Raw genomic sequence first — 27,334 nt, 5'->3', positions numbered from 1 at the left:
ATATTTAATTTAAAAACATTGCAATTGGAAGAGATAGGTATATTTTCATATATATTTCTTGAAATACTTCAGCTAAGGTGTGTGAGGGATAATGAACTCACAATCCTTTGTCTAAGAAGATACATTATTTTAGTTGAAGATAAAAAAGGAGTTAATTAGAAAATATAATTCTTTAGTTAGCCTTTGTCAGTTCTGTGTTTCATATGTAATACACAGGGCTTATTTCCTTGGTGTTCATACATTACATATAATACACATTCCCAGTTTTTTTCAGTCACAAAAGTAACATGGAATTTATGGAAGGAAAGTTTTTTTATTACTCAGAATACATAAAACAAAGGCTAGCTAAAAGTCTGAAAACAAGCATGGTTAAAGAGAGCAAAAAAACGGAATTAGAAAAAAAAAAAAAGGAATTAAAGCAAGCAAAAACAAGAAATTAAGAGTTTGTGCCAGTGCCATGTAAAAAGCACCTGGTGCATTCTGTAAAGTGGTTGCCATTAGGAAGAGTATCCAGCTGTAGAAATCAAGCCAAAACACACAAATGGAACCTGGTGCAGCTCTACAGTTTGCCAGCTCTAGACAAACTGTCTAACCCATGCCAGCATGGAAAAGAGACATTAAATGATGATGATGAATCCATGATTACTTTGTGCTAATGAGGAATTATGAGCTCACAACTCTTGACCTGAAAAAATTCCATATTTTAGTTAAAGAATGGTTACAAAAAAAAAAAAAAAGAACTGGGACAGAAGGAAAAGAAAAAAGGGAATACTTGAAAATAATTACCAAGCATTACTTACTTGCGAAGGAGTTGATAGAAAGCTTTATCAAAGGTCGGCCTATGATCTGTTGGTAGCCAGAACTGAGGATAATAAGCAAAACTCATGCTTGTTGTATGGTTATTGAGATTATCATAGTGTTTGATGTTGTGTGTTTTATCCCATTCCTGCAGGGTCATGTTCACTTTCTCTAGAATATAATGCATAATTCCTCGATTGGTTGAATCACCAAGGAACAGCAACTAAAAAAAGAGCAAATGTAGATGAACTGCAGTTAACATGGTTAATGTCACTTGAAATGTCAGAAATCACCAGTACCACAATATAATCACAATAATTGTTCTTTACACAAATATGAAACCTTAACTTACCAGCCAGAGCTTAAGTAAAGCTGAGAAGACAAGTAATGTAAGGGAAATTAGATGGTTCCAATTAGAAATTGAAAACAGTTTATATAGATTGAAGAGTTTTAACATGGGTCCTAATTTCACAGAAAAATCTATGCAGATATAATATTTTTTATTCTTTCATTAAATAATCCAGGTTGTTATTAGTACTGTTGCAATTATTGCCTGGACCTTGTAATATTATGGGAATTAACTGTGCCAAGGTAGATACTTATTTATGTTTTAATAACTAGTATTTCAAGGTAGCAAACTGGACAAAATGCTTAGTGGCATTTGGGGGAAGGATGAGTTGATTTCATCAACTCCAGTATTCAACTGGCACTTATTTTATCAACCCTGAAAGGTAAAGTCAACCTCACTGGAATTTGAACTCAGAGCGTGTACTAACAATTCTGCTAGCGCACAGTCTTCATCATCGTCATTTAACATCCATTCTCCATGCTGGCACTGGCTGAACAGTTTGACAGGAGCTGGCCAGCTTGAGAGTTGCCTGGGCTCTAGTTATCCATTTTGGCATGGTTTCTATAGCTTGATGCCCTCCCTAATGCCAACCACTTTACAGAGTGTATAGGGCACTTGTACATGGCACCAGCATGGGCACTTTTATGTGGCAACAGCACAGGTAGCACCAATATTCATAAGCTGCGAGAGGGACATAGAGGACATGCCTGTATAAATGGATGGTCATGATTTTACGTAGCTTGACATGTCTTCTCAAGCATAGAAAACCACCAGAAGTCTTGGTCCTTTATCTCCTCTGCAAAGCTCAGCATGTGGAGATCCTCTCACCCTTTCATCCAAAGTCTTCCTGGGTCTACCCCTTCCACATGTTCCCTCTACAATTAGAGATCGGCACTTCTTGATTAGCTTTCCTTATCCATGCACATCACATGACCATACGAGTGCAATCTTCTCTCTTGCACACTACATCTGATGCCTCACATACCCAATTTTTCTCTCAAATCACTTACACAGTCATATATGGACACTGACATTTCCCATCCAGTGGAGAATGCTGGTTTCATTTCTTTCAAGCCTTTGCATGCCCTTAGTAATCATTGCCCATGTCTCACTCCCATGTAGCATAGCTGTTCATACACAGGAATCAAACAATCTGCCTTTCATTCTGAGGGAGAGGACGTTTGTTACTAAAAAAGATAGTAAGCTCTGTGAACTTTGCCCAGCTCGTTCTTGTTCTAGCAATTACGCTTTCAGAAATATCTCCTCCATTGCTGACTTGGTCACCTGAATATTGGATACTACCAATTCTAAGGTTCCCCTTGGACATTTGAGAGAGTCTATTTTCTGTACATTCCTAGTGTTTATTGTACCTGCACATCTACCATACATAAAGACTATTTTCTTTGTTAACCTTCCTCTGATATCGCTGCACCTCTTATGTGTCCCTAGCTTGCACTGGGTACACTGTATGGAGTTTCTACTAACATCTTTTCAATGCATCAAGCAGAGCCATCACTCTGAAGGGATCAGTAATATATCTGTTTTCATACTTGGACTTTGGTCTTTGTTAGATTAACTCTAAAACCTTTTGATTCCAGATCTTGTTTCCATACACAGAATTTCTTCTCTAGTTTTGGTAATGATTCATCTATAAGAACAAGGTCATCAGGGCAGCCAGTATTAAGTTCCTCTGTTATGGCCTGGAGGACTATGATAAACAAGAGGGGACTGAGAGCTAATTCTTGGTGAACTCCTACTTTTACACTAAATTCCCTATACTCATTGCTGACTTTCACCTTACTGACAGAATCCTTGTACAGGGTTCATATCTTACTGACAGCATCCCTGTACAAAATAATAATACTTCTTTCTACTATAGGCATAAGGTCTGAACATCTGGGGGTATAGAATTAGTCAAAAAATATTGACCCCAGTGCTTAACTTGTACTTGTTCCATCAACCCTGAAAGGATGAAAGATAAAGTTGACCTCAGCAGAAAACTCAGAATGTAATGACAAGCAAAATGCTACTGAGCATTTGGCCCAGTGTGCTCATGATTCAGCCAGTTTGCCACCTTAATAATACTAGTACTACTAATAATAACTTAATAATACCAACAGTAGCAAAAAACAAACCTTTTTATTGGTAAAACATTTTTGTAGTTGATTTCTTGGGAACCAGCGATGGGTGCAAGATTTTGGTTGCCAGATAGCCTTTTGCCAGTAGCAGAGAGCTGTTGAAGAACATGTACTGCAAGGTACAACCCACTGACCTGAAAATTTTATAAAACTGCATTAACATGGAAACTTAAGGAGAAGAGCAAGAGGTTGTTATATAGGTAATGTACATAACAAGTTTAATCAAGGAAAATTGTAAACATTATTAGCTGTAAAGTATATGTCATTATCATTATCATCATCATTTTAACACCCACTTTTCTATGTTCACAGAGGTCAGAACTTGTTGAGGTGAATTTTCTACACCTGACACCCTTCCTGTCACCAACCATCACCTGTTTCAAAGTAAGATATTTTCCCCTGACCAGACAGGTCTTGAAAGTTTTGGTAGCAAAGAACACCTCTTGCATGACAGTGACACACTTGTTTACAACAAACATGCAACGTCAAAGCAAGGAGACAATAATACATACAAACACCTGTGTATGTATATGTCAGTTTACTTTCAGTTTCTGTATACAAAATCCATCTACTCTTAAGGCTTTGGTTGGCCTGGGGCTATAGCAAAAAGACATTTTCACAAAGAGTTATGCAGTGGGACTTAACGTAGAACTTAACATGTGGTTAGGAAGCAAACTTATTATGATGCAGCCACTCAGATGAGCTTTCATTCCATTTGCTATTTCAAGTTTCCTCTTATTAATATGTTCTTCAAGGCTTTGTCTTTTTGACAAGTGCCAGTATTTTCCCCTGCTTTGTACATGTAAATGTATGTTACACATATAATAGTTACATCATGAAAGACTGATTTTAACCAATATGTTGCACTGGAATTATATCAGTGCTCAAATCACAGAAGTATGAAAGAACTTTTAATTCTTCATAGTCGTCATCACCATTAATGTATCTGTCTTCCATGCTGGCATGGACTGGATGGCTTGACAAGAACTGGCAAGGCTACGGGCTGCACCAGGTTCTATGGTCTGTTTTATCTTGGTCTCTACAGCTGGATGCCCTTTCTAATGCAAACCACTTTGCAGAGTTTACTGGGTGCCTTTTATGTAGCACCAGCACCAATATATTTTATGTGGCACCTGGCCAAAATGTTCTACCTCTTTTATGTTCATACTGGCCAGATCTGGCCTGTCACACCAATCTTTCAATTAAAAAAAAAATTAAAATTTTGAGAATATTTTTCTATTAGACTCAACCATACCTGGCATATCAGCTGTAACACACGGTGGTAAGATTTCAATGTAGGATAACATATCAGACCAAGAATTAAATGCTGTCTTATGTAAGCCACAGTCAGAATCTTCAGAAAATTTCAGGGAGCAATCCTAGAAAGTAACAAGAATTTTAACAAAGAAATCAGATAAAAGTTCAATTTATCTTGTGTTTTTAGGGTTAATGACAAAATAATACATATATTTCAGTTAAAAATTTATACAGAAGATTAATTCATGTGGTTGCTGTTATGCATCAGCCACTAAATCTGTTAGTATTTATACTTTATTTTTTTGTTTAGTTCTGAGTGAACCATGTTTGAGCAGATCTGTCAATGACCTCCAGAAAAATGAAAGGCAAAGATGACCTTCAAATAATAGTTCTTTAAATAATCATTAAAAGAACAATGTCCATTAATCTATAAACCAATAGACATAGGCATAGCTATGGGCATAAACATGGCTATGTGGTTAAGAAGCTAATTTTGCCACCTGATAGTTTTAGGTTCAATTATAGCTCCATGACAACCTGGGCTATAGTAAAACAGTGAATTCAATAAACAGAAACTGTGTGGAAGCCCATTGTGTGTTTGTGTGTGTTTGTCTCCACTGTTTTTTGACAACTGGTGCTGGTTTGTTAATGTATTTTTATAAGATGAATGAATGTACGAGGTGAGTCAAAATTATACGCACTCTTGGTTTTCAATGTATTTACACAAAAGCAGAGGATAAACAAGTGCGTCATTTTTCTATATAGTCACCTTCCTTTTCAATGCACTTGGTCCAGTGGTCCATAATCTTGAATATTGCCTCCAAGAAGAAGGTTTTCAGTTGGTCGTACAACCATTTATGCACTGCTTCCTTCACATCTTCATCCGTAGAAAATCAACAACCCCGTAAAAGCATTTTTGAGCAATCCAAAGATATGACAGTCAGAAGGAGCGAGATCTGGGCTGTAGGCATGGTGTTCCAGCACCTCAAAACCCAATTGGTTAATGGTTTCAACGGTCTAGACAGCCATGTGTGGGCCTGTATTGTCATACAACAACAGAACTTTTTAACAATAGGCTTTGGTATGAATTTCTGGCTTCAGTTTGTTGGCCAGCAAAGCACTGTGTCTTGCAATGTTGATCATACACTCCACTTTCCAGGTAGTCTTCCAGTATAGGTCCTTTTGAGTCCCAGAACTTTTAAACTTTAAAACTTTAAAACTTCTCGATCCACTCATACACACTTCTACACAGTAGTGCACTGTCCTTGTATTGTGCTAAAAGCCTCCAATGAATTTCAGCACCTGACACACCTGACAAGAGAAATTGGATCACTGCTCTTTGTTCTTCTTTGGTAGACATTGCTAGTGGAGCAGCCATGCTTACATTGTAAAGCCAGAAAGAAAAATGGTGTGATATGGCTCAAACTTCGATCATATGACCACAATAGTACCAACTATAAGCATGCATATATGGAAGGCAGTATGACAATAATAAAGCTATGCTATGGTAAAAGTGCGGATAATTCCCCTTGATGTATGAGGAAGATTTAGCTATTTCTAGCATGTAGGTGTGTGTGTATGAGAGAGAGAGGTGGGTCAAGAAAGTAAAGGAGAGTGCGAGAGAAAGAGAAAGAGAAACAAAAGGAAGATATAATTTTGGTAAAACTCTTACCTGCTTCAGGCTACAGACAACGTGGTTGACACCTGGTGAAAATTCTTCCTTTTGAGGTTGTCTTCTGTGGATTATTACTGTATAAGTGTTTACTGCAAGTGGTTCCATATAAGTCACATCCACTACAGCAATTGTAATTCGGTTGGTGCCAATTCCTAAAGTATAGTTGATGGCCCTTCAAATAATTATTATAAGAACAGTATACTCGTTAATTAATTAATCAATCAATCACTTTAGTTTTTGTTAATGAAATGGAAAAAAGCAAATAAAAGGGATGATCTGAACTCATGATCATGTGGTTAGTTTTTAGACACTTGGGATTTTACAGAGTAGTAATGCTTAAAAAAAAATGGACCAAAAACAGTAAAAATGTACAATTTATAGATTCACATTGAATCGGCATGTTGTTTAACCTCAGTTCTAATCTGATCAAGCTAACCTAAGTATACTAGCTGTAACTATCTTGTTCCTTTTCAAATAATATATTGGTGACAATATCATTCGATGTGTTTTGTCTTATTTAAAATAATAGGATAATGCTAAGGAGATGTTCTAAAAAGAATTATTTACAGAGACATCAAATGAAATTATGGAAGTGACAGGAAGAGTTACAACACATCTAATTAGGAACAGGATTAGCTTAAGTAAAATGCACATCATGTTTATGATGAGATGGCATATACTCCTGATATTTTCTTTGTAGTGACACAACTAGGAGAAGATTTTTAGCTCAGAGTAGGTCACTAAACCTAGCATTTGTCTAGCTGGAGCAGGCTTTGACAGGGTGCTATGTTCTGTAGTCTGGCGATTGCTAAAAAACACTTGGAGTATATGAATTGCTTGTGAGAGTCATTAAAACCATGTAGAGAGATGCCATCAGAGTGGAGAAAGTTAGCAATGCATTTAGTGAGGTATTTAGTATGCAAGCCAGTGTCTATCAGGGTTCAGTTCTCAAGCCCTTCCTGTCTTTATGACAGTTTTCTAGGCTATAAAAAAAGGAGTTTAACCCTTTTTAATATCAACCTATCTAACCCATGCAAGTCTGGAAAAATAAACAGAAAATGATGATGATGATGATGATCTAATAATATTTTACCTCGGGAAACCAAATTTGTCATCTATCTTAGAGATGCATTGACAACTTTGGGCAAACCCCCAAATTTTTATCAGTAGTAATTCATAAGGCACACTTGTTTCATATGTGGAAATGTTGGGGTCAAATGCTGGTGTGAGTTTAACTGGTGGTTCAATGTTAATTTTCATTAGAAATGGTACAGCCAAAGGATCTGAAAGAGAGAATCAAAAGATCAACATTGAGTTGTGTGTCTGTGGTTTTCAGTTTTTTATGAAAAATTGGATCAAATATAACAATAGACACAGAATTAAGTATAACAATAACCAGATTAAGTATAATGACCAAGAAACCAACTACTGGACTACATGGGCATGAATTCAAATATTATTCAATGGACATGTGGCACTGGATAGTTTATGTAAGTACTTTCATTTACATAATTACCAACACTTCATATAAATCCTAGACACTACCTTCCTACTATTATTATATAAAACAATCATCACAGTGGCAGTTATTGCATTATAATCAAATATAATAGTAAATAAATACCTTCACTACAGCTAGGACGTAGATATTTTCCTGAAAAAGAAAACACAAAATTAACAAAGAAAACCAGTACATTTAATCAATATAGGAGGATAAGGCTGAGTGAGTAATGTATCTCAGAGGTTGAGGTTTCAAATACACTCTAGGTTTTTAGTTCAGTTTTTGGTAAGGATATAATTCACCAACCTATAGAGAAATGATGATGAATACTATTCAATATAGTTATATAGTTTTCTGCAAGTAATTAACAATAAAATTGAATATTAATCACTCATAAATTTTCTATGGGTACCCGCTAGTAATATATATTTAGCTTAAGGTGACAAACTGGCAGAATCACTAGTGTACCAGACAAAATGCTTAGTGGTATTTCATCCATCTTTATTTATTGAGTTCAGATTCTGTTGTGGTCAGCTTTGCCTTTCATCTTTTTGGGATTGATAAAGCAAGTACCAGTTGATCACTGGTACTTGCCCCCAAATTACTGGCCTTGCGCAAAAATGTGAAACCAATATATATTTAGCCTTGTTTTAAAATAATTTCAGAGTTACATGACATTTAGAAAGACCATCTAGACTAGGTTTATCAATAAAATTAATTAACACGAGTAATCTGTTGGGCTACATAATTTTCTTTGTATGTTAATTACCAAGTAATTGACTACCAAATCATTTATTGTAGATATGGACAGCTTTATAAATAATCTGAGAAGTCATGTATGGTTCTCACTGATTTGGTGTAGAATGAGACGCATCATCATCATCATGATAAAACTTTTCAAAATCGCAACACTTTCAGTTATTGGAGCAATATGTGGTTGTTGTTGTTATTTAACCCTAGGTCAGCTCAATCAGTGATGACCAAGTATCAAAGGCACCAGCCATGATCATCCCATTTTTTTAATGAAGGCCTTGGGATAAGGAAGGGCCTCCAACTTTAGAAGCCATAGCAAAACAGACAATTGGAGCGTGGACAGCTCTCTGTCTGGCTAGCTCCAATCAAACTGTCCAACCCAGCATGGGAAATAATCTTTAAATGATGATGATGATGATGACCTGGGGATTTCATTGACAAGCACTGATGAGAATTTTCATAAGGATTATACACAGGTTGTATCCTATCACTTTATTTCAGGTACTTTTGTCAAGATATCATCCTTTTAGCTTGATGCAGACAAGATTACCACATCTACTTGAGCACTAGGAATGTTAAGTGCCAGAACAAATACTGTAAGACATTTTTATTCAATAACAATTTAACCAATTATCTACTCAAAAACCAATTCTTTCAGTCATAAAATTCAGAAGCTAGGGCATCAAATTGATTGGAATTTTGAATATCTAATTATCTGTATATACTCAAACATTCCCATTGGTGGCTACACACACACACACACACACACACAATAATTACACATGTAGCTTTTTTTTTTATCTTTTAATTGTATGGCCATGCCAGAGCACTGCCTTGAAGAATTCCAGTTGAACAAATTGACCCCAGTACTTATGGATTTTAAAAAAATAATTTTTAGCCTGTTACTTATTCTATCAGTGTCTTTCACCAAATTGCTAAGTTACAGGGATGTAAACACACCAGCACCATTTGTCAAGCTGTGGTGGGAGACAAACACATGCACACACACACACACACACACACACACACACACACACACACAATGGGCTTCTTTCAGTTTCTGTCCACCAAATACTCTCACAAGGCTTTGGTTGGCCTGAAGCTATAATGGAAGATACTTGCCCAAGGTGGGACTGAACCGAGAACCATGTGGTTGGGAAGCAAACTTCTGACCACATGACCACACTAATGCCTTGTTCTATTTTTTATTCAAAGCTCAATTAACATAAAGACTATCCAAATCTAGAGAAAGTGAAATTCACTGTTACCTTATATTATTTTTAACTCTATAATTTCTCTCCAATGTTACATTCACTTATCCTTTGTCAACATCCATTTCATTTTTTCCCAGTTTACATCTTAAATAATGAGCGTCAACTTCATTAGTAAATGTAACATTTTAATGAAACCAATTATTCTACTCATTTCATCCTCATCACTACCACTCTTTCAGTCAACAAGTGCAATGAAAACATACTAAGTTAAATACTACAGAAATAGGTAACCTAGTTAGAGTCTCAGCATACAAAATTTTTTTTTTTTATGTAGGTTTAACATGTTGCCAGCTTTAACATCAACACATGGGCTTTTAGTAGAATTTCACTCTATTGGAAACATTCAGATAGAACCAACCCATCCCGGTTCTCTTCTGGGCCATGATTGACATGGAGATGTTTTGGTTAAGTTTAAAAGGATGTGCAAAGGTCACAGGACTAACTTACAAATAAATAAATAAACAAATAAATAAATAAATAAACAAATAAATAAATAAATAAATAAATAAAAAACATAATGAAGAAAACCACCTTATTAAAATATATAATTAAAGACTTAAGTACAAAGCTAAGATATTACATGATTGAAATGAAATATATGAGAGAGAGTTAACTAACTGAAAATAACTTACGGTCTTTCAAATCTGCCTCTTGGTATTTCTTCTCTTCTAGTTTTCTGTTTGTGTAACTAGCAACTGTCGGAAGGAAGACATCACTTTTCCTGGATTTTAGGAAATAATATATTCATTAGATTTATAGACTAAAGCAAAGGAAGAAATGTTAGTAAAGAATTTATAAATAATTCATTTTATATGACAGAAGGACAATGGATGAGAGGACTTTATAGGGTCCCTGTCAGTTAGTGTTGGCCATGCATCTGTACCTGTAAGTGCAGGCTTAGGCAAGGTTTTCTTTAAGGAAGACTTGCAGTTTCCATTGGAAACTGCAAGTCTTCCTTAAAAAAACCTTGCACAATACAGGGACAATACACTTCTGTGTAGAAGTGTGTATGAATGGATCGAGAAGTTTAAAAATTAAAAAAAATTTAAAGCTTAAAAGTTCTGGGACTCAAAAGGGCCTATCCTGGAAGACTACCTGGAAAAGGGGTGTATGATCAACAGTGCAAGACACAGTGCTTTGCTGGCCAACAAACTAAAGCCAGAAATTCATACCAAAGCCTCTTGTCAATCAGGAGTATGCCATCCCATCATAAACATGATGTGCATTTTACTTAAGCTAATCCTGTTCCTAATTAGATGTGTTATAACTCTTCCTGTCATTTCCATAATTTCATTTGATGTCTCTACCTCTATGCACTGCTGATGTTTATCTAAGGGAAAGGCTGCTGATTTGGGCTGATACAGATTAGCATCAGTGCTGTCATAGGCATTGTTGTTAAACAACAAAGAGCTGAAATAGATTTTACAAAATATCGGCTTGTTATCTGTTTCATCAATCCTCCATTCTGGAATGATGCTTTACAAGGAGAAATTACAAAGCACAATAATGGTCTACGTGCAATCAATTATGACTAGAAAAAAAAAACAACAAAAACAGGTATGGAAAACAAAAGCATACAAAAGGAATAATGACAGTGATTTCTTTAAAAATTTTTGGTTTCATATTTTGGCACAAGGCCAGTATGAGGAAGCAGGTGAGTCAATTATATTGACCCAAGTGTTCAACTAGTACTTATTTTATTGATCCTGAAGGGATTAAAGGTAATGTTAACCTTGGCAGCAATTGAACTCAGAATGTATTGTGGAAGTAAGGCTGCTAAGCATTTTGTCTGGCAGGTTAATGATTCAGCCTGTTTGCTGCCAGTAATAAGATTAATAATAAGGATTTCTAACATAAGCATAGAGTCACAAATTTTGTGAGAGGGATCAGTCAATTATATTGACCTTCATACTTGGTGAGCCTTTATCTTATAAAAGAAAAAAAGAAATGAACTTATTGTATGCTGTGCTCAGGTGCACTACAACTTCACAATGATGACAATTAAAGTGGACTTTGTTGAAATTCAAACATTCATCATAAAACAGACGGAATTAAATTCTACAAGGTATTTAGTCAGATAACCTTCTCATTCTTCCAGTCCACACTTACCTTTTGTAACGTGTACACACACAGACACATGCAACTTTGTAGGTCATAAAAAAAATAATAAATATATACAGTTGGGTTTGTTGTGTCTGTGCATGTGGGGGTGTTTTGTAATCAAATACTTGTATATATATCCATCAGTGGAATGATTGTGCTTTTGTACTCATACAATTGTGCATGTATGCATTTATATATATATATAATACACACACATAATACAAGTATGTTTAATATCAATGTGAATGCATATACACACACGCACACACACACATACTCACACACACACATACACAATATATGAAAGCATGTGTGTTTGTAAAAATGTATTTTTGTATTCATGTATGTGTGATCTATGTATACATGTGTGTGTGTTTATGGTTTATGAATGTGTGTGCATGTGTGTTTGTGTGTGCACTCATGCGAGTGTGTGTGTGTGCATGCATGTGTGTGTGTGCATGTGCATGCACATGTGTGAGTGTGTGTAATCTTTTTATTATTCATATCACTACATGCAGTATTTATGCAAGCATATAATTATGAATGTAAGACCACAAATATGCATTTATGGTATACACTGAATTATATATGTATCAAATGAGAAACATTTATCAACTGAGTAAAATAAAACATATCCAAATGCAAATATTCTCAACAAGTTCTTACTTTGATATGTTTGGGTCCATGTCAAACTCCATCACGTCATGATTGTCAGGGATTCTTGGATTTCTGTTTGTATTACTTGCATAAAACGTCTCTAAGCCAATTAATAATGAGTGGATCAAAGCAGTATGAAGTGTGATGTCTTTTCTGCCAATTTGTAACTGTATTCGTTCTGTACCCTTGTCTTTCGTAGGAATGCTATTTTCCAGTAGATATTGCTGTAATTGTTGTACCAAGTTGTTGTAGACACTGATATCTTCAGAAGGATATAGCTGCCAAAACACAAGAGTGAAAATGAAAAGTAATTTCAGCTGTTTTGTGATAATGTTTTCAAGGATCAGATTGACTGGGTTTCAATGTTTCTATGGTTAATAAGCTTGCTTTGCAAGCATATGGTATCTGATTCAGTCCCATTGTGCAGCACCTTGGTCAAGTGTCTTCTACTATAGTCCTGGGCCAACCAATTGTGAGTGAATTTGGTAGATGGAAACTGTGTGGAAGCCTCTGTGTGTGTGTGTCTTTGAGTCTGTGCTTGTCCCCCCCCCCACTGCTTGACAACCACTGTTGGTTTGTTTATGTTCTTGTACCTTAGCAGTTTGGCAAAAGAGACTGATAGAGTAAGTAGCAGACTTTAAAAATAAGTACTGGAGTCAATTTGTTAGAATAAAACCTTTCAAGGAAGTGCCCCAGCATGGCCAGAATCCAATGACCGAAACAAGTAAAAAATACTTGAGATTTATTTTTTTATTCTTTAGGGAGCGGGAAAGACAGGTTATCATACAGATTTTGATGTAAATTTTAGGCTGAGAATTTAATGCAAATATGAGCTTTTAAATAATAATAATAATAATAATAAAACATTGTGTACAGTGCTCAGGTGCACTACAACTCATCTAAAGTGTATGTATAGTACATAGGGTAATGTACAAGCGTCGTACAAATAGTCTCAAATGTGTAGGTAATAAAAGGTTTTATTTCTAAATCTCTCAAAGAGAGGCATTCAGTAACAGTTCTTTAAAGTAAAAGCTGTTCGCCAACATAATGTGGCTGTCCCGAAAGGAAAGATGTTTCTGTTATTTTAGCCCCAAGAAACATCGTTTCTAGCTTGCTATATGACACACTATCGGTACATTGATAGTGTGTCATATAGCCAGCTAGAAACGATGTTTCTTGGGGCTAAAATAACAGTAACATCGTCCCTTTCAGAACAGCTACATTATGTTGGCAAATAGCCTTTACTTTAATAAAAGGCTTATCTAACTGAAGACAATATTCTTTTTTAAAAATCAAACTATGGCTGGAATAGCAAAAATGTTAAAGGAACACACTAAATGTTCTACTGTATTTAGTTTTGTCCTACATGTGAGTTCAGATCATATTAAATTTTGACTTATCGTTGCTCCATGGTCAAAGATATAAGTACCAGGCCTGTTCTATTTCTCTCTCCTACATATTACTAACTCTGTGCCAGCATGACATGAAATCATTATTATTAACTAATTTGCTTATGAACCTGCTGAGCTGAGTGGTGCAGTAGAAACATGCCGAATCCGTAGATCTGTAGATTGAAACTGTGCTCTGTGATGAAATGGCTGGTTTAAAGGTAGAAAGCTGGCAGAACTGTTAGCATGTCAGGCAAAATGCTTAGCGACATTCCATCCATCCTTATGTTGTGAGTTCAAATTCCACCAAGGTAAACTCTGCCTTTCATCCTTTCAGAGTCAGTAAAATAAGTACCAGTCAAGCATAGGAGTTGATGTAATTGACTTAACCTCTCCTCTAAAATTGCTGGCCTTGTGCCAAAAATTTGAAACCAATTTGTTAATAAATCTGGTGTTTGACACACTTCACTACGATTTATCATGTGAATGATACTTGAGAAATAACTTAATTTTTAAATATTCCTCGTTCTATATACCAATATATAAGCATTACTTTATATCTTCTGAATCCATGTATCGGTTTCAAATTTTGGCACAAGGTCAGATCGAATCAATGTATTGCTATTGATAATTTGAAATATAAATTAAATATCTTGAGTTATCTCCCATGCTTCCAGATGCACTTCAAAGAAATATTGGCATGTGGGCTGCATATTTTCATCTTTGAATAAGTTTACTATAGAATTGATTGTGACTAAAAAGCCTCATAACAGAAAACAGCCACTGAAGCTAGATATTGACTACATATTATTTGCAAAACTTCAATATAATTGATAGTGAATATTTGTATAAAAAAATTGGGAAGAAAAATTAAGAATGGTTTCACATTGATTTTTAAGTCTCCATTTAATATTTTCTTATTTTGTTGCTACATATTTGAAACTATTTTAGCTTTTTTAATGCTTTAAGTATTAATAGACTTTTACCCTTTTTACATGGTTAAATATAAACATTTATGAAGCACAAGCACTACTGTGATGTTATAAGTTTGCTTCCCACCCACATGATTCTGAGCTAAAACCCACTGCATGGCACCTTAGGCATATGCTTCTAACATAACCCGAGGTCAATCAAAGCCTTCTGAGTAGATTTGGTAGACAGAAATTGAAAGAATCCTGTTGTATATATGTATATAGATACATGTGTGTTTGTGACTGTCTTCTTGCCATGACATCATGTAATAGCTGTAAACAAATGTCACCATCATGCAGTCAGTATCCTTTGATCCCAATCTTCTATGAAAACATTTCTGGTTATGGGGAAATATTACTTTACTTAGAAACAGATGAAGGTTAGTGACAGGAATGGCATCAGGCCACAGAAAATCTGCCACAACAAAATTCCATCTGACCCATGTTAGTATGGAAAAGTAGATGTAAAAACAATGATGATGATGATTATAGAAAATAAAGAGTGAGTCAAGGTGGCAGATATGATAGATTGATGGAGTTTAATATCTCCTGCTACCTTTTAGGTTCAGAGTTTGAATTTCTTTTTAACTCTCTTGGGCCATTAAAATCAGTTCCAATATAACAGTGACACTTGATGTCAAGACAAGAATACGCACACACATACACAACAGACTTCTTTCAGTTTCTGTCTACCAAATTCGCAAGGCTTTTGTCAACCCAGGGCTATAATAAAAGGCACTTGCCCATGGTGCCATGGGGCTGAACATATAGCTGGGAAGCAATACATTACAAAAAGAAATCAATACAGATGAGCCCTATGAATACACCACCAGATTTTAATATTTAGTTGGAGTCATTTAACTTCACATTATTAATGCCAACAGCAAAGGCAAACATCCCACAATCTTATACTCTTTTCTTTTCTAATAAATCTCTGAAGCTTCATCATTTCATTCACATTACTAATACTGACTTGGAGGGATGAATGTCATGCAATATAAATTGCATCACTGTTGTCACTAAGCCCTAGATAAAGCTCAGAATGAGCAGATCTATAATCAAAGACATTGAAGTGATAGCCATTCCTATTTATTTTCAAACATTTGATCCTGGTTTAAAGGGGCAGTGTAGGATTTGTGTTTAATTAGGTTGATCAAATAACCTTGTACTGGCTTTCTTGGTTTTAGCTATGGTTTTACTATCATGCATGTCAGTTCGGAGGACAATGGTGCCATGACTGTAATGAATTCTAGACACTGATAATGAAACAGAATATTAGATATATGTATCACACCCAGAGATGTGATGGTTGAAGTCAAACGATGATGATGACAGGCCCTCATTGTGCAGGCCTTTAATCAAATGCAGTTCAACCATGACTATACCATCTTTTATTGAGACATAGTATAGGGTATGATTTGGGTGTGATTTAGGCTGGTATTTCTAACAGAGCAAGTGACCACATTGAGTTTCCTTGTTGGTTCATGAACATTTTGTTAGTTGGTCATGCAGAGTTGAAGTCTTGTCCTAAACAAAGTCTGTAAGAAATTATATGCTAAGAAAGATTTCCTTTCTCGGTTTGATATGAAAACTGAAATAAATTCCAACACACTGTGTACCATTAAGACAGGATAGAGGTAACATACTCTTTTACTGTTTGACTCTTTTAGTTCCAGTTACTGTAATGTGGCCATATTGGAGTAAGTACCACCTTCCATAGTAAAGCCATTCATACTAACCCCAGTACCTATTTCATAAGCTGGTGTTTGTTTTATCAGATTCTGATGGATGAAAGGTAATGTTAACCTAAGCATGTTTTGAAGTCAAAGTGTGTGTGCATATTCTTGTCTTGACATCAAGTGTCATTGTCATATTGGAACTGATTTTAATGGCCCAAGAGAGTTACAAATAGGGCCAAATATTTAGTTCCATCTACCATCGCTGCTGTCTACCAGCAAATATGAATAAGATTTTTTGGTATAAGATTCTGCTTGAACTAGATTTTTTTCAACATCCACCAAATTCTGTATAATATCTCAGCCCTAGCAAACTTCAAGAAATTTTCTATTTCTTATATTTTTATTGAATAATAGAAAAATAATGAATTGATTACTGAGAGAAAAAAACCCAGTAAAAACCAACTGTAAATGATAAAGGAAAATTATAAAGATTAAAGAAAACAGTTTTAATCAAAATATGTTCCTTACACGTATGAATTCACCAAGGTTTAAACTCTCTGCTCGACTTTCCAGAAGATAAAGAAGTTGTTGGTTTGACAAACAGAACTGGTCAAATACATTACACTGACCTTCCTGAAAAAATAACAATTATATTACTATACATATAAAATAGCAATAATACTATACATAATTTGTGTACTGGTGTATACTTAAGTATACTATAGTACAGTCAAGCCAATGTGGGAATCTAAACATGTTCATTCAATCTGCTAGAAATAGCAGTTACATCTTACTCAAATGACTCACTTCCACCCTAAAAGGAAAATAATATCGGATTATTAGTATTATTCCTGAAAAAGAAAAGACAGAATGGTTGTGGCTGAAAATCCTTTGATCACAGATCTGCTTTGTCAGGGATGATCTGGCACAACTCAAAAACAACAACTGTTTTATACTTGCATCAATTATGATATAGTATTGCAAATTCTTGTAATTTCATGAATTACTGACTAACTGCTTTTTAATATATGTGTATCATAGGTGGATTAACAGAGTCATTAGATCCACGCATAGAATACTTTGCAGCATTTGCTGGTTGTAGATACAGTCTTTAATAGTAGCACTTTATATATTAAACTATAATAGTAGCTGTCTCCATACCAGACTATAATTAGTAGTTCTCTATATAATCATCAACATTTAATGTCTATTCTGTCTATTCCATGCAGGTATGAGTTGGATGGATTAACAGGATCCAACAAACCAGAGGACTGTACTGAGCTCCTGTATCTTCTTTGGCTTGGTTCAACAGCTTGATGCCCTTCCTAACACCCAGTACACTTTATAGGGGGTACTGGGTGCTTTCTATGTGACACGAGCACTTGTGACGTCACCAAGTAACTTGCAACATAAGACCCTTTGACAGAATTGGGGTGAAGCATTGAGAGAAGTACCTTTGTGCAAGACATTTGAAATTTAAAGTACAGCAAAGGGAGAGGAACAGGTGTCCTGTTATAGAAGTGACACATGTCTACCCCAGCAGAAAAGAAGAAAGAATGATGGAGATGAGGTGTCAAGGCATACTCACAAAGTACAAGAAGGCAAATAAGGAGAGTATAGGGGCAAAATTGAGGATGGTTGGGTGAATAGTTTCATGAAGGTATGAAGGGGAGTGACAGATGGACAGAGATGGGAATAGAGATGAATGCAGTCTATAATGAATGCACCAGACTAAAATAGTAGTTCTCTATATGTTAGGCTAAAATGGTGGCTCTTTGAATGCCGGTCAATAATAGTAGTTTTTCCTCTATACCTGACTGTAATAGTATTTGTGTGTACCAGACATTAGAAGTAGCTCCATCATTACCAGATTGTAGTAGTCACTTTATATATCAGACATCAAATGTAGTTTTATAGTCTACACACTAATAACTTTATATCATGCTTTCTTTAAAAGCATAATCAGAGGAGTTGGTCAATAAATGCTATATTTTGTAAGAACCTCCCAGATTGGATGAAAAGTGGAAGAAACTTCAGAGTGAAGACTTGGACTAAATAGTTGCAAGAGTTAGGTTGGAATGTCAAAACAAACTGCAGATTAAATCTACCACTGCCAAATATAAACTAGTAGTGTGTCATATTATGTTATACATTATAAGTAGATTCTCTATGTTTAGTGAACAATAAATTTGTACAATATTATTGATGGAAAAAATTTCTAAAACCACAATGTAAATAATGAAAAATTTTAGAAACTAAAAATGCTTGTCATTACAATCGACCCCCACCCCACCTCCACTACAACCTTCACATACATCTCTGCTGCTGATGTCACTACTACCACTATTAGGCTCTATTTTTGTATTTTTCTTCATCATTATCACCAAGACCACCATTATCATAAGCACTACCACTATCAACAGCACCATTGTTGCCATAATCTTCATGACTGCCACCATCATCAGGAACCTCAACAGACTATGTGACCTGTTAAAGATGTTATAAAATCTTCCCCTAATCTCAGTCTATTGCCTTAAATAATGAAAAGATGCATAAAATAATATAATTCTATATAACCCTGAAAAGACAGCTAAAGCATCTCTCTATAGGTTGGCTCAATCAATGCTAACCTGAGCCTAAACAACAGCAACAACAACCACACCATCATTACCATTAAACCAAACATCACTCACACCATCATCATTATCATCTCCAACACCTTCACCATGACTTCCAGCCACGTCCACCACCATTATATCACTAACACCACCATCATCACGAATCAGCTGACAACCAGCATTGTACTTCTTTTTCAAACCATCAATCTATGAAATATGTACTCACCATCAGTCCAATATCTAATCCTTGCTCATCTAAAGCATAGGCAACGTCAATTGTGACACTTGATTCTTGTAACACCATGCTCAATAGATCTCTGATCACTGAGTTAGGAGGCAGGTTTTCACCTGAACCGGATCCAACAGGTGAACACTGGATCTAGAAAAATTGATAACAAAACATTTATTGTTTACAAACATCATTGATTTTATTTTTTTTCCAACAGAATAATATGTTAGCTAACATATTTTTACTAATTTAAAGAAAACTGAAATATGAAAACGCTTTCCATTTTCTCTCTCTTCATACACAAACACACAAACACATACATATCATCATATAAAGGAAATGACAGAGGACCAAGATATGTGGCAAATTGCTGTACTTGAAAAGACCTGCCCACCACAATAGAATTTAGATCCTAAAACCAAGATATCATGTAAAAAGCATTGGTATGGGTGCTGGTGCCATGTAAAAAACACCTGGTACACTCTGCAAAGTGGCTGGTGTCAAGAAGGGCATCTAGTCATAGAAACTATGCCAAAACAGTCTATGGAACCTGCTGCAACCTCTGGCCTTGCTAGTTCCTGTCAGGACCATCCATCCCATGCCAGCATAGAAGATTAACATTAAATATTGATGATGGTGATCATCATTATCATCTTCATCATTGTTTTAACATCAACTTTTCCTTGCTTGCTTGGAGGAGACAGAAGTTGTTGAGGAAGATTTTCCTATGGCCAGATGCCTTTGCTGTTGCCAATTCTCACCTGTTTCCAAGCAATGTATTATCTCCTCATGTTGGATATACCTTGCATTTGTTTCAGTCATTATACTGTGGCCATGCTGGCAAATGAATTGCCCCTAGTTCTTATTTTTTTAAAGCTTGGCACTTATTCTATTGGTCTCTTTTGCCAAACCGCTAAGTTATGGGAATATAAATACACCAATACTGGTTCAGTACCTTGCTTAATGATGTAACATGACATTTGGTCCAGAAATTGAGCCTATGATATGACAGTTGTGAGCCCAACACCATAACCACTTGACCAGGCCTGGTGGTTAACGTGACCTTCAAAATAAGGGTTTTAAATTTTGGCACAAGACCAGCAAATTTAGCCAATTATATTGACCCCCCAGAAGTTGACTGGTACTTACTTTATTGACCCTGAAGAGATGAAAGGCAAAGTCCACCTTAAAAATTTGAATTTGGAATTTAAAGAGTTGGAAGAAATGTCCTTAATCATTTTGTCCAACATGTTGATAATTCTGCCAGCTCAATAATGAGATACAATTTAGCAAAGGAGAGAGAGAGAGAGGAGAGAGAGAGAGAGAGAGAGAGAGCAAAAGAGAAAGTGAGAACAAGAGAAAGTTGATTACAAATCCATGTAATATCATAAATTCAATTTTAACCTTCTGTCAAAATACCTAGCTTTTGTTTCAATAAATTTTGAACATAATGAAGAATTTTGTAAAATAACTGTCATTAACAAAATGGTTTTTGGAACATAGATCAACATAAAATTTAGGTCACTTTAAAATGAAGTTTGTATTGACAGCTTGGTATCAAGAGGGTAAGACATGAAAGGTGTAGATTTTATGATACTAGATGTGAGAATATAGTGGAGGCGCAATGGCCCAGTGGTTAGGACAGCGGGCTATGGTTGGAGGATCGCAGTTTCGATTCCCAGACTGGGCGTTGTGTGTGTTTATTGAGTGAAAACACCAAAAGCTCTATGAGGCTCCGGCAGGGGGTGGTGGTGACCCCTGTTGTACTCTTTTGCCCCAACTTTCTCTCACTCTCTCTTCATGTTTCTTGAGTAATGCTGCAATGGACTGGCATCCCATCCAGCTGGGGGGGGGGGACACATATACCACAGAAACTGGGAAACTGGGCCCATGAGCCTGGCTAGGCTTGAAAAGGGTGCATAAATAAAAAAATAAAAAAGATGTGAGAATATACATGCATGCACCACACTTTACTACCAATTGACCCTCAATCTACAACTTGTATCAGTCCAGATGGCTACTAATGACCTGGATTTAAGTAGCAACATCTACAGGATTGTTTTATTTTCTGGAAATAGCAGTTAAATGTATTTTGAACCACTCTGCACCATCTTAAAAATGAAGAGCATATTGGATGGTAGAGACAAAGGTAAAATATCTGAATAAAATACAGGATGGTCATAGATAGAATGTCTTTGAATGTAGATCTGCTCAGTTACAGACTCCCTGAGGTGAAACAAGAACAAGTCATCACGACACACTATGTCACCCCAAATATAAGCAAATAGTCAACAAAATCAGCAATCTGAAAGAACACCCTGACAGTCTAGATGATCAGCTGAGGAATCTACACCAATACCAAACCACAAGATAAAACAGAAAATGACCGAACCTTTTTTGTTGATTATAGAACAAGAGAGAATCTAAGCTTAGAGTCAGGGAGATGGACAGTGATTGATGTCACTATCAACTTGCCAGCTGGAAAATTTTGTGGTTCTGAACTGAAACATTCAATGAACGTTTGACACCAGCTGGCATACCAACTCCTTCTCGTCAAGGTTCATCATCATCATCATCATCATCATCGTTTAACGTCCGTTCTCCATGCTAGCATGGGTTGGACGGTTCGACCGGGGATCTGGGAAGCCAGAAGGCTGCACCAGGCTCCAGTCTAATCTGGCAGTGTTTCTACAGCTGGATGCCCTTCCTAATGCCAACCAATCCGTGAGTGTAGTGGGTGCTTTTTACGTGCCACCTGCACAGGTGCCAGGCGAGGCTGGCAACGGCCACGGTTGGATTGGTGCATTTTACGTGCCACCGGCACGGAAGCCAGTTGAGGCGGCACTGGCATCAGCCACAATTAGGATGGTGCATTTTACATGCCACCGGCACGGAAGCCAGTCGAGGCGGCGCTGGCATCGGCCACGATTCGGATAGCGCTTTTTACGTACCACCAGTCCAGGGGTCCTGGCAACTGCCGGGTGCCAGTCATAGGATTGGTTCAATTTCGATTTAAATTCATCAAAGATAAATGAAAAGAAAGCATCTTCTATTAAATGTAATTATCCTCTTATGAAGATGGGATCTCTGAATTATTTAATTTCTAAGCAATTCTGCATTTTTTCTTTGCAATCAAATCTTGTATACTTAGTTATTGATTCATGCATTACTTTGATAAGTATGGGGAACTGTGTGCTTTGCTGATGAGGTTAGAATATGGTGAAACATGTCTGGAGTTGTCACACCCATATATACTAGAAAAACGAAAATGCTATAAGCCACTAACTAATATTATTTTTCCTTCATTACATTTATTTCTTATGAGTTTTTTAAAACACCAGGCATGTAGTAACTAACTTAAGTTCACCTAGTAACAAACTAACACTTGACAATTTAGCCAAGCTGCTTCTTGGTTCCTGAAGGAAGCCTGATGTCAACTGTTTGAAAATCTAAAATCCAGTGAATACAAATGAGAAATAAACATAGTAGTGTTTTCATCTTTATCAAAGTTTTTTTTAAAATAGATATAACAACAAAATCTTCTCTAGTTATTTCATCAATCAGAGAAAACTGGGAAGATCTTGAAGTATATCTTAACTTAAATATTTTATTGATACAAATAAGACATTAAGGACTAAAATCAAATGTGTAAAGCTGTTAATAAATATTTAAAACTAAAGCATAGCCGTATTATCAGTAATTCAAACACATACAAGGGGACATCTGAAAGGAATTTTATCAGAAGATTTAAAGTTTATTTGGGTAGTGGGGCTCCTTCCCTTTATCTTCAATAATATGCAACATTTTCTGATATTTCAAGAAATCCCTTGCTTTAAGTACAGTGTACTCTCTGCATGTCCTTTTCAAAGGAACTGCACACATGTATGTATATCTTTCCTGTGTATTATTTCAATTATTCATACAAAGAACTGGGCTGATTTCAAACAAAGGAAGCATTAATGAAAATATGAATATGAAAAAAGCTCAACTATTGGAATTTTGCAAACAGCATTGTGTGTGCATGCATGTGTGTGTGTGTGTGTGTGTGTGTATGTGTGCATGTGCACGCGTGTGCCCTAGTCTATATTTATGAATGTGTTTGTGTTGGAGTGTGTATTTATGTGTGCTTGTATATATATGCATGTATGATGCTTACACACACATAAGTGTGTGTACATTATGCTTGAATATATCTTGCATTCAATGCACACACACACGCACGCACACACACACACACACACACACACACACACACACATGCACACAATGCTGTTTGCAAAATTCCAACAGTTGAGCTTTTTTCATATTCATATTTTCATTAATGTTTTCTTTGTTTGAAATCAGCTCCATTCTTTGTACGAATAATTGAAATAATAATAATAATAATAATAATAATAATAATAATAATGAAATTATTGTATACAGTGCTCAGGTGCATCACAACTTGTCAAAAGTTCGCATAAAGAATATGCAGTAATGTACAAATGTCTGAAAAGTGGACAGTGTATGAGTCAGATACATGCTTGCATGTGTATGGATGGGAGAAACTCAGGTGTAGTGTTGGCGAATCTCAGGAAGCATGGAAGTTTTGAAGGATGCAGTGCTCCGACAACTAACAACTGATGCCAGCAGTTTGTTCCATGCTTCAACAACTCTTAGAGTGAAAAAATGTTTCTGAAAGTCATGGGAGCTGTGCTGTTTTCAGACTTTGTAAACATGTCCACAGATGGAGTTTGAAAAGGTGCTCACACATGAAAGATATACATACATGTGTGCAGGTCCTTTGAAAAGGATATGCAGAGAGTACACTGTACTTAAGGCAAAGGATTTCTTGAAATATCAGAAAATGTTGCATATTATTGAAGATAAACATTTACAGAAGGGAAGGAGCTCCCCACCCAAAGAAACTTTATACCTTCTGATAAAATTGTAGAAATAATTACGGAAGGTTTTGTTATAACCATTTAAAATAAGATTTGGTAAAGATCATGCTGCTATGTCTTTTTCTTATACAATATCACTGGACTTAAAATTTTCAAACAGTTGAAACTAAGTCTATACATTCGCCTGCACACACACACACACACACACAGATAAATACTTACATCAAGTATGAATGGTCGAAAACTGGAATCTATAGTGAGATCAATGTGTATCAATTGGAAGCAATTTGGACACCTGAGAAATAAATAAAAATGGAATAAAATCAAATATTATTCTATATCTTTGAGATGAGGAATTATGTACATTATTTACAATGGATATATAAGTGTCCTCACCTTGTTTGTTGTTACCACAACGTTTCAACTGATGTACTCTCCAGTCTTCATCAGGTGTTCTGATGGAATTTTGAACCCAACCCTTTATTATGTCCATACTTGAACATACTAGCTCCTTATGGAGGTAGCCATAAAGACACCAAAAGCTCAGGGAGATGAACTAAGGTGGAAAATGAGACAGGTATTAGAGAAAGTGAAACTTCCCAAACCGAACATCACTAAGGAAGAAAAGTTCACTATCAAAACATTACAGACTAACAGTTCCATCACAATACTTCCAGTGGACAAGGACAAAGATACAGTGGGGATGAACAAATCTGAATACTCTGAAAAATTGGCAAGTCTCATAAGTGATGATAGCTACAGCAAAATAAAGACCCATCTCTGAAAACAGAGAGAAAGTTGTCACAGATCTTAATCAAGAACAAGGATCACTTCATACCAATGAAGTGCAGAAAACTGACCCAACACTACAGTAAGCTGCTACACATGTATGGTCTCCCTAAGATTCATAAGGATGGTATTCCATAAGGACCTATAGTGAGCTGTAGAGGTTTGGCATGTCATCCACTGAGCTGCTTCTTTGTGAATATAATTAATCCATTAGCTGGTATGTCAACATCATATGTGAAGAATTCCACTCACTTCACAGAATTGATCAAGGATACCCCACCTGGATCCAATCAGATGGTTAGTCTAGATGTGATAAGTCTGTTTACCGAAGTCCTAACTGATGATGCACTCAATGATTCAAGACAAATTAGCAACAGACACCTCTCTAAAAGAAATACTAGTATACCAACAGGAAACTTACTTCAGAGTAGATACTGATATATATATCGACAAGAAGAGGGTTTAGCTATGGATTCGCCATTATTACCAGTAATATATACATGGAATACTTTGAGAATTTGGCTTTAGGATCAACACCACTAAAGCCGACCTTATGGCTTTGATATGTTGATGACACTTTTATACTTTGACCCCCACCAGGAGGATGTCCAAGTGCTGCTAGATCAATAAAGCCATCCATACAGCTCACAATGGAAAAAGAGAAAGATAATCAGCTGGCATTCTTGGATGTATTAATAACACATGCTGTGTATAGGGTTCAGGACATCTGTATACCACAAGCCAATCTTCACTGGATAATACCTCAACTTCAATTCCCACAATCCATACAGTATGAAGAGAGGGATTGCTCAGTGCCTAAAACATTGAGCAAAGACTATAAGTAGTGATCTTGATACACACCATGAAGAAATGATCAGGCTAAGAAACAATCTACTATGCATCAACTACCCAGAAAACATACTATCCACTCCAATTAAGAAGAAGAGAGAGCATGAAACCCATAAACTGACCACAGTCTGTCTACCCTTTATCAAAGGCCTCTTGGAAAAGATACAAAAGTTATGTGGTCCATATGACATCAGGACAGTAGTCAGAAGTAATACAACACTTTGAAAATATCTCCTCCAAGTAAAACCACCCATAGAAAAAAATATGACCAAAAATTGCATGTACTCCATCCCATGCAGTTGTGGTAGGTTATACAAAGGCAAAACATGTCATCCCCTTAAAATAAGAGTAGAGGAACATTATAAAGATGTGACATGAGGAGATATTGAAAAATTGGGTATAGCCAATCATGTATGGAAAAACAGAAACCATCTTCCCCTGTGGGATGAAGTTAAAATAATAGACAAAGAACACCACTGGAAAATACGAAAATTAAAAGAGGCAGCACATATGCAAGGACACAATAACCTCCTAAGCAGACCTAGTGCAGATATGGATGTAATATGGGAACTAGTATTAAGAAAAGATAAGAAAATAGGTTTATGAGCCCCAAAATTCACTGTGTAGTTGCACACGGACACATAGCATAAGCTACTAACCCTCAAGTTCAATCTGAGTTCAATCCCAGGCAGGGACTTGGGAAATAATATCAACAAAAAATAACATCAGCAAAAAAAAGAATACCTTTGGAATGATCACAGAGTACCCTGTTAATCAAATAAAGGGTTGGGTTCGAAATTCCACCAGAAGGCTGGAGAGTACATCAGTCAAAACATTGTGGTAACAACAAACAAGGTGAGGACACCTATCCATCCATTGTAAATAAAATCAAATATATGTTCAAGCAACTTGGTGGTTGGTTTCAGCTCTTGATTTGTAATTGTAAAATCTTTAATGGGATTAGAACTGCATAGCTTTGCATACAACTCTTTTTAGAACCTCCCCTAAGAATTTACCCATTGTCCATCTTCTCTAAAAAGTGAAAAAAAGTGAACTTGGCAAGGTTTATATCTAAAGCACCTATTTCTTTACTACCCACAAGGGGCTAAATACAGAGAGGACAAACAAGGACAGACAAATGGATTAAATCGATTATATCGACTCCAGTGCGTAACTGGTACTTAATTTATTGACCCTGAAAGGATGAAAGGCAAAGTTGACCAAGGCGGAATTTGAACTCAGAATGTAATGGCAGGCGAAATACTGCTACACATTTCGCCTGGCATGGAAACGATTCTGCCAGCTCGCCGCCTTATTTATATCTAATATACCACTACATAAGTACATTAATGAATATATGCATATGAAATCCTTGTTAACCAAAACGCATCTAGACAATTGCCAGAATACTGAAATATGTTTT

General features: G+C 36.0%; 1 protein-coding gene across 1 annotated transcript in view; it reads right to left on the bottom strand.

Annotated features, from left to right (window-relative positions):
* The window catches only part of LOC115232623 (cadherin-like and PC-esterase domain-containing protein 1), a 201,965-nt gene that overhangs the window by 12,512 nt on the left and 162,119 nt on the right, over positions 1-27,334 (bottom strand). Inside the window, exons 10-20 of the mRNA XM_029802617.2 lie at positions 24,496-24,568; positions 19,388-19,540; positions 17,072-17,176; positions 12,515-12,783; positions 10,378-10,466; positions 7,842-7,871; positions 7,311-7,500; positions 6,215-6,389; positions 4,541-4,664; positions 3,283-3,419; positions 801-1,021 (exon numbers count right to left, since the gene is read on the bottom strand). Of these exons, the coding sequence (XP_029658477.1) occupies positions 801-1,021; positions 3,283-3,419; positions 4,541-4,664; positions 6,215-6,389; positions 7,311-7,500; positions 7,842-7,871; positions 10,378-10,466; positions 12,515-12,783; positions 17,072-17,176; positions 19,388-19,540; positions 24,496-24,568 (1,566 nt within the window). The remainder of the gene's footprint in view (positions 1-800; positions 1,022-3,282; positions 3,420-4,540; positions 4,665-6,214; positions 6,390-7,310; positions 7,501-7,841; positions 7,872-10,377; positions 10,467-12,514; positions 12,784-17,071; positions 17,177-19,387; positions 19,541-24,495; positions 24,569-27,334) is intronic.

This window comes from Octopus sinensis, linkage group LG2 (genome assembly GCF_006345805.1).
Source record: "Octopus sinensis linkage group LG2, ASM634580v1, whole genome shotgun sequence".
In the NCBI taxonomy this organism is placed as follows: Eukaryota; Metazoa; Mollusca; class Cephalopoda; order Octopoda; family Octopodidae; genus Octopus; species Octopus sinensis.
Note: the sequence above shows the minus strand (reverse complement) of the source record. Positions and strands in the feature narration are given on the sequence as shown.